This window comes from Rattus rattus, chromosome 13 (genome assembly GCF_011064425.1).
Source record: "Rattus rattus isolate New Zealand chromosome 13, Rrattus_CSIRO_v1, whole genome shotgun sequence".
Taxonomy (NCBI): Eukaryota; Metazoa; Chordata; class Mammalia; order Rodentia; family Muridae; genus Rattus; species Rattus rattus.
Window position 1 is genome coordinate 40,802,487 of NC_046166.1, and position 18,040 is coordinate 40,820,526.

The window sequence follows — 18,040 nt, forward strand, 5'->3', positions numbered from 1 at the left end:
CGTGGCTGGAGTTGACTTTTGACCCTCATGCCCACTGATGTCTAAAACTTGTGAATGTCTTGCCTGCATTGTTATTCTTTGTGTATATATTTTTCTCGAGTGCATGACTGTGTGTGTGGTTCTCAGGAGGACAACCTCAGGAATAATGCAATTTTAAAACAAAACATTCTTTTTGAGACAGGGTTTATTATTAGTCTGGAGTTCACAAAGTAAGCTAGTGGGTCAGTGAATCCAAAGATCTGCCTGTCTCTGCCTCTTCAGAGAATCATGTAAGACTACACCACCTTGCTCAGCTTAAAAAATAAAATGGGTTCTGGAGCTTGAACTTGGATCCTTGTGCTTGCAAGGCAAGTACTTGTTCAAATGAGCTACCACCACAGCCTCTCTTGCCTATGTTTCTGAATGCTCTCATAGATACCTACCATATAGCTCACCCTTCTAATAGCCCGACAGCAGGGGAAGTTTGTATTTATAGTGTGGACTGGCATTTTCTATGAAAGTTAGCCATCAAGCAGGGGGCAGCTGGTCAGAATCCCGAGATCCAGATAGAGCAATCTGCTTCTGAGTGACCTGACCTGTGACATAAACCACAGTAGTTTAGCCTCTTATACTAGGTCATCGTCTGGTTTTGATTTTAACTTAAAATTTGAGTATATATTTCTTAAATGTTTTATTTTCTATGGTTATTTTATTATGGTGGAGGCGTGTGTGTGTCTGTGTGTGACCGTGTGTGTGTGTGTCTGTGTGTGTGTGTGTGTCTGTGTGTGTGTCTGTGTGTGTGTGTCTGTGTGTGTGTCTGTATCTGTGTTTGTGTGTGTGCATGTGTGTGTGTGTCTGTGTCTCTGTGTGTGTGTGTGTGTGTGTGTGTGTGTGTGTGTGTGTGTGTGTGTCTGTGTGTGTGTGTGTGTGTGTCTGTGTGTGTGTGTGTGTGTGTGTGTGTGTATATGTGTGTGTGTGTATGTGTGTGTGTGACTGTATGTGTTTGTGTTTGTGTATGTGTATGTGTCTGTGTGTGTGTCTGTGTGTCTGTGTGTGTGTCTGTATCTGTGTGTGTGTGTGTGTGTGTGTGTGTGCGCACGTGTGTGTGTCTTGCATCACGTGCAGACTCTGGAGTCAACTCTTTGGGATTCGGATCCTGCCTTGCACTCAGTGGCTGTACCATCTGGAAGAAGGAGGGTTGGTTCTTGTAGAAAATGGGGGTCTTTCTGGGGACTTGTCTTTGAGGTTCCCTGGGAGGTTTAGCTACTTGTATCTACAAACGGAGCAGTCCCATCTCAGGGTGGAAATGTGGTGCTTAGATATTGGAAACTTTGGGCACATCTTTTATTGCCATTTTTTCTAGCCCTTTGAATGCTTGAGCTTTTGTTTCTCTCTCTCCAGTGATTTAACTTTTAATATACATAGAAGAAACTGAAATCTTTAGCTATTAAAGGTTAGTACAGTGAGCTGGCACTTCCCCGGAGAGCCTTAAGTTGCCAGGGCTGATGATATTGTCATGGTGACAGAGAGGAAGGCAGCTACATCAAATCTGTAGTCATAAAGGGGAAAGATAAATCCTGGTGTTCAGCTGGCCTGCCGTAGTCAGCAGTTCTCTCTCCTCAGTTGAGCCTCTTTGGAAACCTCTCACAGTCACACCTTGTCTCCTAGGTGATTCCAGACAATGAAGACTGACCTTCATGGACGAACTGGGTAGATTTGGGTGGCTTTATAATCAAGGATCCAGCCAAGAAAGATAATTGATTAGTTGGGGGGGGCATTGGTAGAAGGCTCCACTCCTGAGACACAAGTTCAGTCTACAGTGACCAGCCGTGAGGAGAGAGTTAAGAATGTATTGGAAAGGAAATTCACAACCAAGCCATGTCTTAAAAAGCACAAAAGGTATAAGTTATGGGGTTGTTTTATTAAGTGCATAAGGCCATGATAGTCAAAGCATTACCTGGTTTAGTAACAGCTACAGAGGGATTGTCAGTGATATATAATAGCTAACGTCTGTTGCATTCAAAGATTAGTGGATGCTGAGTCCATGATGTAGCCAGAGTAGTATGGCAAGGAGAACCCTGGTGTCCACAGCATGGAGAGAGTGGGTTTGGTGGTCAGGTCAGTAAAAGAGGAAACACATAGGAGATGAGGGATTGAAAGGAACCGGAAGATGACACCAGGCCATTGTGGGTATTTTTGTAGTGGAGTGTGTGTGTGTGTGTGTGTGTGTGTGTGTGTGTGTGTGTGTGTGTGTGTGGTTTTGTAGCATTAGAATCAAACATGTCAATCAACCAATAAATGAGTACATAGACAATCAGCTTGCCAGCTAGGTATCTGAAACTGTACACAACTAGAGATGAGGTGACCTGGCACATGGAAACCACGTTAGTGTATCATTTGTAGCTATTGGATGTGTTGACAAGCCAAAGATGCTCGAACATTTTAACAGCTTTCCAAGGCCATACCGGGAATCACTATCGGGGAGGAGGTGATTGGGAGTCACCAGAGGGCTGTGGCTAGCTTGGGACAGGGCCCAAGTTTCATGGTGGTGTGTCTTAGAAAAGGCTGAACCAGAGGAATTGCATGAGGTCAACATTATGGCGAGACCTGAGCCTGGTAATCCACTGAGTTCTTCCAACTCAGCAATTTGGATGAGCTGCCAGACATGGAGACTGATGCTTACCATCCTCACCATCACGGCACTTTCGAGGCTGAGGCAGGAGGATTACAGGAGGTGGGAGACCAGCCTGGGCTGCGGAGGAAGGATGGAAGCAAATGGGAAGAGTCCTGGCGAGGACCGTCTCGTGTTTATCGTAGCTGTCTTTGGTTCTGGCTTCCCTTTGGAGTTGGGCTGCTGTGTTCATGAGGATGCAGTGAGCTTGCTGTAACACACCATCCGCTGTCCAGAGCTCTGTGCTATCTGAGTGTGGGTCACCGATGGATGTGTCTGTTTGGCTCTGATTTGAGAGTAAGGTTGCCTGTTGTGTGCGACGTTGAGACCACTGGGGGATGCTATTTAAATACAGCAGAATCGTTTCATACTCTCTCTCCCAGCTCCATTTTCCTCCCAGCTTTGTGTGATGCCTAAGATTCCTGTCTTCTGTCTTCTGCCAACCTTTCCCCCCCTTTTCTTCCTGAGGATGTCGTGATGGTTCATCTGTTAACACAAAGCTAAATGTTTTCTAAGTACTTCTGCCCTATGGAGTCTGGGGTGTGCGTGCGTGTGTGTGTGTGTGTGTGTGTGTGTGTGTGTGTGTGTGTGTGCATGCGTGTGCATGTGTGTGTGTGTGTGTGTGTATGCTTCTATATGTTTATACACAACACCTATACACAGAGATGTAGGATGTGTTCAGCGTGGGCTAATAATGAATCTGGTACAGATGGTGTGATGAGCCAGACATTTTTGCATAGATACGTAACTGGTTTGGTTTTCTTTTTTCCTTCCCTGACTGATCTCAGAGGTAGAATTTGATTTTTAAAATTTCAAAAAGGCAGACAAAGCATCGACATCAAGCCACAAATCCTGTGACTCCTACCGGTTGTGCGGTAAGCTCTGGAGAGCCTGCCGCTGACAGCCGGTTCCTGACACAGTGACCTCATTCCCCACACTGCCTTTATGGGCAGTGGCGGAGCTGTTCTGCAGCCAGAGCTGCCAGTCTGATGGGGCTATGAGCCCTGGGCTTGCAAAGACTTGCAGGGCAACTGGGATCCATGATAAAGAGCTCACTGCAGCTAAACTTGGATCCGGTGTGCTATAGAAATGCCTGACTTACGTATGTGGGAGATTTGTCCTCCGTGACAATTAAAAACCCAACCTTAAAAACAAACTAAGAGAAGGGAAGCGTGTCAGGTCTGTGATTGCAGTGTGTTGTGTGTGTGATGCCAGGTCAAATTTAAAGTGTGTTCTTTCTTTCTTCAAGCACTTTGGAGTTATTTGCCCTATTTATTCTTCCTGTGATTTAAAAATATATATGTGTATGAGGGGACTAAGGCATGTTGGTCCCTTAGAGACACCTGGGTCTGTCCTACCCTCCAAGTGTCTGCACTGCAGAGACAAAGGAGCTGACAGACACACGCAGGCTGTGGCTTTTCTCGGAGCTATGACTCATTTCATCTCACAAAGGATTCTGGGCAGGGGAGTGAGAAGTCAGGTTGGCTGATTGGTCCCTGTGACTTCACTTTGCAGAGAAGAATCAGGAGGGGAGTGACACTGCAGATTCCCGAGACACTGCAGTGGGATGTTGGCTCAGTGCTCATGGCCACGATCTATGGGCTGGGCACGATCGGGATCCAGCTGTTTTGTGCAAACAGGATAAAAGGATGGTTCCCCCACCCCCACCCCCACCCCGGTTCGTAAAATCATCACTAGCAAAGTACATTCACAGAGCCCCCTTTCAAGGTGCTTTGGAGAGCACTTGTGTCAGTGTCACAAACCCTGACTTGCAAGAGAATCCCTTAGCATATATATTATATAACTTATATTTTATATAATTATATAATATATAAAATTTTTTTTAACAAGGTAAAGTTGCAGATTGTCATTGTATTCCTCGGGCCTGCAGTAACTTATCTGAAATGCTCACTTAGGATACTAATGCTCAAACATTTGCTCTTTGTTCTTATTACAGATACTAGGACGTCCATTTCTGTTACTGGCTCCTTCTCGTGCTTGGATGCATTCTCCTAGCATACACCAGGCTTTAGCATCAAAGCTACCTGGGGAATGGAGCCAGTCCAGAAAGGGTCAGGTAGGTTTTCCTTGCTTTTATTTCAAAATTGTTGTATGAAAAGATATAGATGTTAAAAATGTCAATACCACCTGTGACCAGGGCGAGCAGTCTTGCCGTCGGCATGCTCTCTGCCTGTGTCCCGGCAGTCTAAACTCTTCAGTAGAGGCCGCCCATTGCATGTGAGGACATCAACTGTTGCCACATAGGGCGGAGCCATTGGTAGCTGTAGAGTCAATGCCAGGATCTAGTCAGAGTGTTTCATTTCCGATGACTGCACGTCTCTCTCACTTCTCCAAGAGAAAAATAGTCCTTGGATTTTTTTCTCGTCAATTAATATACAGGCCATGAAATATGTGTAATTTGACCTGGAACCTGTGTGCGTCACACACTCTGACAGCTGAAGGAGTCCAATTTACATGCTCAGAGTAAGAGGCTCGCTAAGGAGAGTACCACATTGAGTGAGGCTTCCGTGTATTAAGAAAGGGTGTGTTTCCTTAGGCTTGGTTTAGGATTTTGTTTATGACAGAACTTTTTTTTAAAATAACACCCATAAGCTTTTCACATAAAATCTTTTTTAAAAATGGTAACAAAATGGTCAAAATACTTTTCACAGTTGCATTCAACATGAAAACGGCGTATCTGAAAACGTAATTTTGCTACCTCTCACAATATTGTTGGTATTGTTGTTTAGTAATAGTATGTCTCAGAGTATTGGGTCCCTTGCACACTTTGCATAATTGGAACATTTCATCCCAAATCTACCTTGGCAGGGCCCCCAAGCACCTCCTCTCTTTGTGGTTTCAGCCGTACTCACAACCTCCCCTTCCACTGCGGGGCAGAAAACATGGTGCCCCTTTGTTCCTTGCTAAGGATTTTTTTTTTGTCCATAAGACCTTGCAGTTCTACATTTGAGGGGACCGAGTCAGTTTCAAAGGACGCTTGGTCAAGAAAAGCACACGCCTAATCTGTCGTGGCCACGGTTCCACCGTAACTCTACGCCCTACTGCTGCTGTGCGTCCTTGGAGAACATAAACTCCCCGAATGGAGGAAATTGCAGCAGGGAGTGTGTTCATCCGCCCGATCTTCCCTCTTTTTGGTTTCCACTGCATATGGTCATTGTACAGGCCCTGTATCACGTGAGGACACCTTCATACAAAGTAAATAAGGCTGTAATCTACACATCCCTCGTGCTTTCTTACCTTCCCCTGACTCACCCTTCTCCCTTCCACTATCCCTTGTGCAGTCTTTGTTCTAGTGTCATGTCATATGGACATATGTGTTTCCATATGTTGTTCCTCTGAGGTTGGTCTAATTGTTTATACATGATTGTCTCCAAAGGGATCCATTTTCCTGCAAACTATGTAACTTCATTCTGTATGTCTGTGTGTGTGTATGTCTGTGTGTGTGTGTGTCTGTGTCTGTGTCTGTGTCTGTGTGTGCGTGTGTGTGATCACTGTGCAAGTGTCTCTGTGGTAGACTTGAGTCCTTTGGATAGATACGCAGGGGTGCCACATTTGAATTATGCAGTAGTTTTAGTTATTTGGAGGAGCTCTTTCTATTTTATCTATTGAAGTTAGATTAGTTTACACTCCCAGTAGTGGTATAGAAGAGTTACTTTTGTCCACAGCCTTGCCAGCGTTTTTAAAATTTAATGATCACCATTGTGAATTGGGATAAAATGGAATCTCGATGTGGTTTTAATTTGTATTTCTCTGATGACTGGAGGGACCCATTTACTGGCTATTCACTGTTTTTTCTTTTGAGAACTGTCGGTTTCGCCATCCCATTTATTGATTAGTTTGTTTAGTTTCTTGTTGTTTCGGTTTTTTGTGGGGTTTGTTTGTTTATTGAAGATAGTCACCCTATGTCACGTGTATACCTAGCAAAGATTTTTCTTTTATTCCTAATATTTCTTCCTTCAGTTAACTTCCCTTTGCCATGGGGAAGCTTCTTAAGTCCATGAAGCCACATTTGTCAATTGTTAGCGTTTCCTTGGCGACTGAAGCTTTATGCAGAGGGTTTTGGTTTTGGTTGGTCTTTGATTTTGAAACAGTGTCCTATGATTCCAAGGCTGGCCTTGAACTTGCTATGTAACCAAGGCTGGCCTTGAACTTCCAATGCTCCCACCTCTGTCTCCCAAGTATGTGTGCCAGCATTTCGCATTTTATGTCTAATCTGTACTCATTGAAAACTACACGTATGGTTTTCCTGTATTCCACATCCCCTCTTAATTGTTCACATGCAGAGAGTACTCAGTAGAGAGTTGGAGGGAAGTTATTGAAAAGCATTAATTTATCGTGTATGCAAAAGAACACACTCGTTAATTTTGATAGAATCAGAAGACGTGCTGTTAAATGAAACAAGCCACTCACATAAGGACAAATGAAATATGTTATGGTAAATTATTAGAAACTGAAAGAGTCAATCTCTTAGGAAGAGAATAGACTCGAAATCACGAGAGACTGGGATGGAGAGAGGGAGGATAAGGATAGATTTGAGAGAGGTCATACAATAAATACCAAAATATAGTTGTTGGGAGGAGCCATTCCTGTTTACAGCACAGACTGGGAGACATAGTCTATAACGTTTTATGATAAAATATCTAAAATAACTGGAAGAGAAGAATCCACACAACACAATACAGAAGTGATGTTTATCATTTGATCATTACACATTACACTATAAATTTATAACTCCCATGTACTCAAAGATATGCACAGCTCAGTACATTCTAAAGACTAAGTTAAATTTTAAAATGAATCTTCACAAGGTATGTGAGTGCTAAGATAAACCTCAGGAGTTATGTGAGGCTCAGGAAATTGTGATGGTTTTTCCCCTGAGTCGCCGTCATAGCTGTGAAAGCTGGCACAGGGCTAGCTTACCGTTAAGAACAAATGTGAGCGTGTGGCTCTTAAATGTGGGCATTAATGGCAGCCCGCTTGGATTTTATTGGGATAGTTAAGGATATTTAAGCTGTCCTTAAGTAAGAAGAGAACAAAATTCCCAATGTTAGTATCCCACCTGCAGGACATTTTTTTCCAAGATGCTCATCATGGGAATGAGAACCCCAGGACCCATTACCCTAACTCCTAAGGTCACCTATCTTCAGTACTTAGAAGTGTTTCTAGGCAGTGTGTGTGAGAGAATTGGCCCAGTCACAGTTCTGAAAAAGGCCAGCTTTCTTTACTATCCTTATAACTGTATTTACCCTTTCCCAGCTTCTAGTGCCCCAGTGAAATCCATGTCTTCTGTTTGCTCTAAAGCCATTGTCTTCCAGCCCAAAATTGTTAGGTCCCCTTGTATTTCAATGGAAACATCCCATTCCCTCAGGGAAGGTGCTCCTGGCTGAGTACCAGGAAGACACTCTATGTCACTAGTGTAGGGAGGAGAACCTCCCTTCTTAGTGCAGGCTTTTTAAAATGGCTTCTTTTTATAACTAAATTAAGTTTTAAAAATATATTACTTTTTTATAACTAAATTAATTTTTATTGGAATAAATTTAAGTACTGGTAAAAATCAGAAATGGATTAGATTTAGACAGGCTTGCAAACTATGTAATTTAAGTTCTAGCTACTATTTATTAAATATCAGGTCCCAAAGGCAGTATTTTCTGAACATCCATGGTCTTACCTAATTCCCATAATCACTGTAAGGTTAATATCACTATTGACCAGTGATTCTCAATCTGTAGGTCATGATCCCTTTGGGGGGTCACATATCAGATATACTGCATATCAGATATTTACTTTACAACTCACAAGAGTAGAAAAATTAGTTATGAAGGAGTAGCAAAATGATCTCATGAAGGAGGGTCACCACAGTCTGAGGACCGCAGCGTTAGGAAGATTGAGAATTGCTCCTTAGACACCATGGACACAAAGAAACAGAAGAAACTGAGACACAAAAATTTAATCCATTCTTACCCCAGTGATGTCACTAATGAAGTACAGTTGCTGGGTTTTGTCACTATTCTGACATCACATCCAGAGGAGGAAAGCCACTTAACAGTGTACAGTGAGTCGGAGTGTTCTCTATGAGTCTATTCAAGGCCACTTTCCTGTGCCGTTCTCAGAGTTCTTTCAGAACAACCTCCCTGATGTTGGAAGGGGTGGTAGGGTGACAGTTTGAGTTTCCTGTGGCAGGTGTTCAGTAAAGGTGGTTATAATCCAGGTTCTGCCCCTCTGACCGCATCTGACCTGTATTTAATTAGGCTTGGTTGTTGAGGTACACTTGGATTTCACAGAAATCAGTCACAGCATGGTCCTGATGCCTCAGCTGATGAAGCCAGAAGACAGAGGCTGAGACGCAGCCCTGGGGATTTTTAACTCCGAGGACAGCCCTGCAAACGTCAGGCCACTTTATTAAATTATTGTGGAAAAATTTTCATCAGTAGAAATGGGAACATCTGATGTATCTTTACAAACAGGCAGGGGTTTGCTGGATGGTGGAAATGGATGGGATATAGATGGTGGCTTCCACTAGGAATGTAGATCTGACTCTACTCGAGGTACTCTTTTTCAAGGAAGACTCCACCTTCTGTGGGGACACTCGTCAGCTACGGGCCTTATAGAGAAAGCTATATGCTATCCAGGAGACTGTATTAGTTGTTGGTGGTGAAAATTAGTATTTTATAGTGGTTTTTATCTCAGGTGGTGAATGGCTTTAATTTAATTCTGGGTGAGGGAGTAGAGAACAGGAGAGTGGCTCTTGTCACCACCATCTTGGTAGAAAGCAGAGCCAAGCCTGGTCTGGTCCTCGTACGCAGGTTCTTTCATTCATAAAACACCCCAGCCCCTGGCATGTAAGCGTCAGTCTGCTGGTTTCCGCTCCCCGATTTCTCCCACATACTCAGTGGTTGTGATTGGCTTCCAACATGGAGTTTCAGCACAGATGTGATGTTCTGAAGTGTGCAGTGCTTCTGAGAGCTCATGGTTCCACTCAAGTTCTTGAGCTATAAATCTATACAGCAAATGGCCAACTGGTCCAAAGTATTAGGATTAGGACGGGTGCCAGCCATTGCTTCTCATTATGTAGGAGGGGGCTTTTACCCGCTGCTGTCCCCTAGTTGCTTTTCTCTGATTTTTCAACCTATCTGTATTCTATGAGTTTCCCAACAATAGCCGAGTCTTAGTAGCAAGCGTATAACTAAGGTAACCAATGGAAACTCAGAAACTAGGAAGGTGATGGTTTCTCTCGAATTAATTTTCTCCATCAGCTACACACCTTTCAATAGCATACAGACATGAGCTGAACATTCTGATTAGCATGACGATATCAACTTGTTTTCTTGCGTGTGCTCTTGAGTTACTGTGATCATGCTTACCTCAGCTCTCTTATGAAGTGTCTGAGGAAGTCATAGCCAGTGGCAAGATTAACCCCAGCATTAGCAATAGACGCCACCTCCTTACCTAACCTTTTGAGTTCAAACGGTTCCCTCATATGGTAACCTTAGAATTGGATTTTGTGTCAGAGAACCATTAGGGTTGAAATTAAGAATTAGAAACCCCTAGAGAGGCTGTCATAGGAGTTCTAAAAACCCTAAACCTTTTCCTGTTGTTAAATGTCAAGTTTCCTTCATTGCCTATTGCCATACGGGCCCAGTCTCACAGTTTTGAAGTCGGTGGCATTTTAAAACAAACTTAGGCTAAACTAGTAAAAGTGCCGTTTTCAATGCCCGTTTTCTTTCAGATTTCAGTACAAACAGTTGAAAAGTCGAGTAGAGTAATCTGGTTTCAAAGAAACTTTCGTAGCAGCCTGAGAGCTAATGGAAGCCATATGCTCTCTGTCCCCTCAGAAGGCTGCTTGAGGTCTTTGAGATCATACATAGGCAAGGCATATGCGCTTTTCCAGAAGAACTCTTGAGACAATATTGTGGTAGACCTTCTGTTAAAAGAACCAAGCAGCATTTATACATAAAACTGAGGTTAATAAATTGAATTAAATTGTAGCCTAAGATTTGTCTGATGCTGCAGTATCAGAGAAATTGTTCATTTAACTGTAACCCCGGAGAGCGGATGCTTCTCCCCACATCCAGGGGCATCTGAGATAAAACTTGGCAAAGGTAGCACATTTTACTGAAAGGAGTCGAGCTGTCTCATCCCTGGGGGATCCGAGCATCTCAGAAGCACATTTCCGATGTTTTATGAGGAGTCGCCATATCTGCTGCATGTGGTAATTTTACTGGTACCCATAATTTTAACTCTAGTGTTAATTTTTGGCAGACTGGAGGAGGCGGGAAGCACATTAGTCCTGAGAAGCAAACCTCTATCAGACCCCAGTTAGAACAAGCTATGAAGGCTTTATTACGATTGCCAACACATTTAGACATTTCTTTAAAAATGAAAGCCTCTTCCGGGTCAGGTAAGCATGGAAATAATTTTTACGACACCTTGAAACACACAGCTGGGCATGAGAATTTTATTGTTATTTGATGGTTTTTGTTTTTTTTGTTTTTTTTTTTTTTGCCAAAATTCTGCTGAATTAATAGAGAATCATAGACCTTTAGAACATGAAGAAATTGTTATAATTCCCACAAGCCCTTGTTTTACAAACAGGAAAACAGGCTCCTAGATAATTAACTATATCTTCCCTAAGAGACCGGATTCTGGGCTGTAAAATGGCTCAGTTGGTAAAAACCTTTACCACCAACGTTGACAGTCTGAGTTCAATCCCAGGAACCACGTGGTAGGAAGGGAAATCTGGCTCCTAGAGTTTGTCCTATGATCTCCACATGTATGTAACTGAGGTATAGATGCCCTCCCTACATACATCAGGTCAATAAGAAGACTATCACAGACTATTTTAAAGAAAAAGGCAAGTGAGTTCTTAGCTGTGCATCTCCTGATGCCGTCAGAGAATAGCAGTGTCCCAATTCTAAACAGCTCGGTTTCCCAACTAATGGTTTAGAATCGGAATATGGTATATGAAATTAGAATCTGTGATATGAATTACATGAAGGACAGAAGAAGTAATAATCGATAGTGAATAAAAGTTCTGTGCGTGCACACACACATGTGGTAGCAAACTGATTACACACAAACATGGATGCTGGTATATTTTTTTTTAAAGTTTGACATTTATTGTGATACAATGCTCTTTGAAAAAATCATAACTTTCCTTGTCTTACGCAGCTGTATGGGGAAGGGTTTTTAAAGCCGTGCTGAGATAGGTAGCCATGCTTTTGGCATACGTATTCTTTAGAAAGCCTTTTCTATTGTAACAGTGGGTGGTGAATGTAAGTTGTCATAAATACTGTAAGAGTTGTGTAGTCTTTCTTATATGTGAAGGTCATGAGTGGGACAATCTTGAATTTAATGACTGGAATGAAGAAAATTATTCATAAAAGATAGGGTTTTATTGTAGTGTGTTATGTATTATTTTTAAGTGTGTACCCCCTCCCCCTGAAAGGAAACCCAGATAGGAACCCTTTTGGAGCTTGAGTGCCTAAAGGTATTTGATAGACACTGCATAGTCCTTGAATAGATGACTACTTGGGGGAAATATGGGGATGTGAAGAAGGGGGAATAATCTCAACTAAAGTAAGTGGCCAGGAGTTGGAAGATAAAACAGAAAGTAAAAGTGTATTTTCGAGTTAGTGGAACTCTCCAAGGGGGAAGTGAGGAATGTAAATGGGTAGATGGGAAGATAAAACCGGCATGCATCTAGGGTATCTTGTGTCAGGCCTTTCTTGTTGATGTGGGGATGGCAGTGGTCAGCACCACTTTATTCTGCAATGACCCTAAAGTGATCTTCTCACACATGCATGTCAGGAATATGACCTCACAAAACACAAGGATTGCCTTGATTAGTTCGAATAAGTTCTAAGCCTTCTGGTCTACCAGGATTAGGTTTCAGCTTTTCTCTTCCTCTGACACCAGTTCCCCGTGTTTGGTCAGCGTGCCCCTTCATGATTGCAGGTTTTCTCTTTCCTCTAATGGTGGGGGGGGGACCTCTTTGGCTCTCCTCATTCATCCCACTAACTTATCCTTCTCAAGCTAACCAATTCACAGAGTAATTTATTAGAAAACAGTGTCCACAATTTGACTGACCTTCTTTGAACGTTGAATGTTCCTCTTCCCTTATGATTGGAACATTTTTCGGTCTTTGCACATTTTCAGTTCACTTAGGAAAAATACATGGAATGCCTACTCTGAGTTTGATATTATCTGAATTATCCTAGTTTGGGAATTTGTACCCCAAGGAGTGTTTAAATATTTTTAGACAGAAAATAAAGCTACAATAAAGTCCAGTTACTCATATTGTTTTGTTTTTCTGGTATAGTAGGGTGAAATGGTAGCTGCTCAGAAAGAATTCTTTAACCCACAAAGTACCTATGAGCTCATGGTTGACTTTCCCTAACTCTGTTCAAACACAGAGAAAAATCTGTCCTATGAATTAAAGGTTAGGGGGGCTCTGGAGAGATGGCCCAGTGGTTAAGAGCACTTACTGCTCTTCCAGAGGATACAAGTTTCATTTCTAGCACCCAAGTCAGTGGCTAACAACTGCCTTTAACAGTTCCAGAGACTCTAACATTCTTTTCTGCCCTCCGAGGATAGCCACTCATGTAGCATACATACATACACATCCATAACTAAAATAAAAATAAAAATGCAGACAAGTAAGTTACAATTCATAATTTATGCCAAAGGTTGGTATCTTTGAGTCACATATTTTAATGGTATTTGTGGTTTCTTGTCTTTTTTTGGAAAAAAAATGTAGAGTAGTTATTGAAAGAATTTTCCTTTTTTCTTTAAAATGTAATTCAGTTTTATTTTATGTGTATGTGTGTTTTGTCTGCACGTATTAATGTATACTACACATGTGTCTAGTGCTCACAGAGAGGAGGGTGTCAGAGCCCTTGGAACTTGAGTTAAAGATGGTTCCGAGCCATCATACAGGTGCTTGGAATTATACCTGGGTCATTGCTAGAGTTGCAAGCACTCTTAACTGCTAAGCTATCTCTCCAGCACTTGGAAGAACTTTCCAGTGGCATATTTTAAGAATGACTGGCTCATCAATCATGTTGATACAAGAGCCCCAGAAATTCTTGATAACTCTGAAGGTGCTTGCTGTGTTGAGATCGGATAATCTCTTGAACAGATCTTAAATGCATATTCTAAATCTCACCTAATATATGATTTTTTTCTATGATAAATACAGTGTTTGGGGGCCATTTGTCTTGAAATTAATTAAGGAGAATCTTTAAAAAATGGTTAGTGTATTTGGTCTCTTCTGTAATTGCTTACTAAAATCTGAATTAAAATTTTTTTTTAAAATGCTCCTTATATTATTACATTATTTAAAAATGTATTTGTTTACTAAACATGTAGTGTGTATCTAGTATAAGCAGTGAATTGTAGGTACTGGGAACAGGATGTTCATGGTTCCTTCTTTGTGGAGAATTTAGAGAATGAGACAGTAATTGGTAAACATGAGTGTGCGTACTTGCGCGCACGCACACACACACACACACACACACTGAGTGGGGCTCCCTGAGGCTACGGCTTTTCACTTGTGATGTATGTGATGACAAGTGGTAAGTCCTGGAAAAGTTCACCCAGAATCAGTTGTGGCCAAGAGCATGCATGCACACAGACACACACACATATATATTCACACACACATAGAAACACACAGAGACACAAGCAGACACACAGACATTCGCAGGTACACACAGACATACATACACACACAATCATAGAGACACACAAACACACACATACAAACAGACATAGAAAGGCACATACACATATGCAGACACACATATAAACACACATACATACATACACACACAGAAACACACAGACACATGCAAACACACATACATATGCACACAGACACACATAGACACACACAATCACAGACACACACAGAGAGAGAGAGAGAGAGAAAGAGAGAGAGAGAGAGAGAGAGAGAGAGAGAGAGAGAGAGAGAGAGAGAGACTTTACCTGAGTTCAGAAACATCCTGTCAGGATGCAAGAACAAGAGGCAGAGGTCATGAGCCTGTCATGAGAAAGGAGGTGGTGAGTGAATTGGGGGGGGTGGTAGTCGATCCCACAGAGGTGGGTGGATGGAACTCTACAAATCCTGTAGAACTCATAAAGAATCAGATTTCTCTGCAAGTGTCAACGGCAGTGCTGTGGGGTTTAATGCAGGGAAATGGTATGATTTATGATTTCTTACGAGAGGACCTTGGCTGCTCTGTAGAAAGGGGCTATTAAAAACCAAGGAAGAAAGGCTGAACACCATGAAGCTATTATAACAGACCAGGTGAGAGATGATGGGAGTTTGCAGGAGGCATGGGTTTGTGGGATACGGGGCTCTGCAGCTGGAGTTCAGGACCAATGCGAGGAAGTGCTGGCACAGACAATGGTGTGGACTGACCTGGGACTGGATGAGGAGAGGGAAGTAATACTCTTGATGCAGAATACTGATGAGACAGCCAGTATCCAAAATGAGCTTTTCTCAAAAATGCTTGAGGCGTGCTCATGGTTTCTGCCTCTCACAGTGGGGCTCAGAGAATGAGAAGAAGCTACTAAGGATATACAGAAACGAACCGTGAAGCAGAAGGACAAGCAAAAACTAGTTGGCTTTGCTAATTGGCATCAGTATAGAGCAGCCTTTTGTAATCTACGCAAAAATCACAGAGTGTTCAAACCTGTATTTATAGCAATTACATTTAGTATTTCTGTGGCTTGATCTTGTGAGAAACTTTTACTTTTTGAAAGATCCAAAGATGGTCAATCTGCTTTGGTCTTTTCCTTTGGCTGCAGACCCCATCCTCCTTACTGCTGACTATTAGACTCATTCCAGAAGACTTGGAGGTCCCTGTGGCTAGAGTAGCAACTCAGAGAAAACGCAGGCTTCAGTGCCTCCCAAGTCAAAGTCAGATGAAAGAGAGACTGAAGGGCTCTGGATGAGCCCATCCCCCACCCAGGCTTTGCAGTCTCAGCGCAAGTTCACTTGTGCTTTTGAGTAATAACTTGTTTGAGAACTGTATATTTTAGAGAGAGAGAGAGAGAGAGAGAGAGAGAGAGAGAGAGAGAGAGAGAGAGAGAGAGATTGATTTCGATTGCTTAAACACAGGGCTGCATGCCCGCCCACTCCCATAGTCCTCCACACTCGGTTCAGCAGGTGTTTTGGTTTGGGTTTGGTTTGGTTGTTGGTTTGTTTGTTGAGTCTTGGGTGTGGTCTGAACATCCCTGCCCACTCAATGCACAAAAGTGACTTTCCTAGTAGAATCTGTAAATCCCTTGTATTCTCTCCTAACTGCTGCTTCTCCACCAGGTAGTATCAAAGCTCCTCTGAGGCTCTGCCTCAGAAAAGTTTCTGGAGTCTGTGGGTTCTCTGGTTGATCCGTTCCTAGATTCTGCTGATTCTTAAAAAAGTCTCCTTGGGCCTTTTCTGAATTTAGATTTGATCCGTAAGTACTATAGCCTGCTCTTCTCATACCCATCTGAAGCCGTGGCAGAGCCGATGGACCTCCCTAGTGGTGCCCTCAGGAGGGGAGGCTGAACTGGACTGGGCTGGGAGAGGGGCACCAGCCCCAAGTGTCAGACACTATGTTTCTGCTGCTCTGACCAATACAGTTGCTGGATTTAGCCCAACACTCGGGGATCTCCAGCTCTGTTGCCTAATTTCACCCATTACATCATTTCCAAGTTGGGATCAAGTTCTTCCCAATTGTATTCTTCTACGACCTAGACGATGTAGCTGAGCTCAGTTTTAACTGCTATGACTGCAGGGAGGCTGGTCTACCTAGAGCTATCCTAGAGAGGATATCGCTTAGTGTTACAGGCTGATCTGAGCCTTGGCTTGGGCAGGCTGGGTTAGCTTATTGCTTGAGAGAGGTCGCTTAAGAATCAACAATAAAAAGAAAGGAAGGGACGCAGAGATAGCTCAGCAGTTAAGACCAGTTAAGGTCTTCCAGAGGATCTGGGATTCAGTTCCCAGCACCCACATTGGGTAGCTTACAGTAGCCTGTAACTCCAGTTCCAGGGGCCTCCATGCATGCCACACACACATGCATAGACACAAACACATGTATGCGCATACATACATAAATTTAAAAAATCTTTAAAAAAAAGAAAAGGGATGTCTTCTGTAACGATGATCAGTAACTGAAGTTGGGAAGCTTCTGTTCTAGTGTGTGTCTTCATTCGTTTAGCAGATCTTCTTTTGTAGTAAAATCTTACTGAGTTAAATATGATACAGGCAGGCAGCTTGTCAGGAGCAGATACCTGGTCCCTTTGCTCTCCGAGTCTCTTCCTCTTCTGAGGCCATCCTGATAGGTTATTTCTTTGCTCCTGGTGAAATGAGCCAGTTCAAGCCAGGTTAGATTAGATTAGGGCAGGTTTATTGGGAAGCTTCTCTAGGGCAAGTTCACTGGCCCCAAGGATTGAGGAGTGGGGGCAAGGGGAAGAGAAAGAGAGAAAGGGATGCACATAAGGGAGGGAGGGAAGAGAGGGGGAGGGGGAGGGGGAGGGGGAGAGAAACCTCTGCAGGAAGGGCAGTTTACTTAGTCCCTGTGCAGGAAAGTTCAGAGGTTGGGGACAGGATATGCCAGGTAGAGACCTGGAGGTCAGGTCTGCTTTGGTTTGTAAAATATGCACCTCAGTCCCTCGTCTCTGGGTCCAAAACCAAACAAATCCTCACCCCAGAGATGTTTAAGAAATTCTAGCAGTCCTTGGGACCATCTGCAAACTATAAAGAGTTCAGAGTCAAAGAGCCAAGTTTATGTTAGTGGCTGATACTTAAGGAATCCGAATCTCTCACCCTTCAATGAAAGCTCTTCAGCCTCCCCTGTCTCCGCCATCCCTCCTAGCAGGCAAGTTCTGAAAAAGGTCCTGGTCTCTATTCTGCTGTAACCTGCTCTGCCTTGAGCACTCAGCCGTGGTCCCATGGTTGTCCCTACAGAGCTTCGCTCCTTCTCTACAGCCCCCAGGAAAACACTTGCTTGTCACAACCCCTAATGCATCCCCACCTCCCAGGCCCCGTGACACCAGATAGAGATCCCAAAGCCTTAGAAAAGCCCAGAGTCTCCTACATCTGAGTCCTGCTGCTCGAGGTACATGCTGCTCACCTATCTTCTCCTCTGAGCTGGCTGTTCGTCTGCTGTGTGGCTGTCACACAACACCGTGACCTTGATCTCTGTGACTGCCTCCTCCACTCAAATAGAACTGTCCGAGGGCAGAGACAGTTGTGGAAGGGGTGCTTCTCTTTCTTTGTGAGCTCCCGATTCCTCTGGCAGATGCCTGGCACACGAAGACCCTCAACGTGTGAATGAACGAGTGACCGTTACTCACCGCAGATGCATTTCTCTAAATGTGAAC

General features: G+C 43.2%; 1 protein-coding gene across 6 annotated transcripts in view; it reads left to right on the plus strand.

The window, feature by feature from the left end:
• The window catches only part of Stox2 (storkhead box 2), a 230,855-nt gene that overhangs the window by 189,623 nt on the left and 23,192 nt on the right, over positions 1–18,040 (plus strand). Inside the window, exon 1 of one of the 6 annotated variants that reach the window (XM_032918842.1) lies at positions 4,672–4,727. The exons of the other annotated variants lie outside the window; for them this stretch is intronic. Coding sequence (XP_032774733.1) covers positions 4,703–4,727 — 25 coding nt within the window. The 5' untranslated portion in view covers positions 4,672–4,702. Of the gene's footprint in view, positions 1–4,671; positions 4,728–18,040 lie in introns of those variants that run through there. 6 annotated transcript variants of the gene reach the window in all.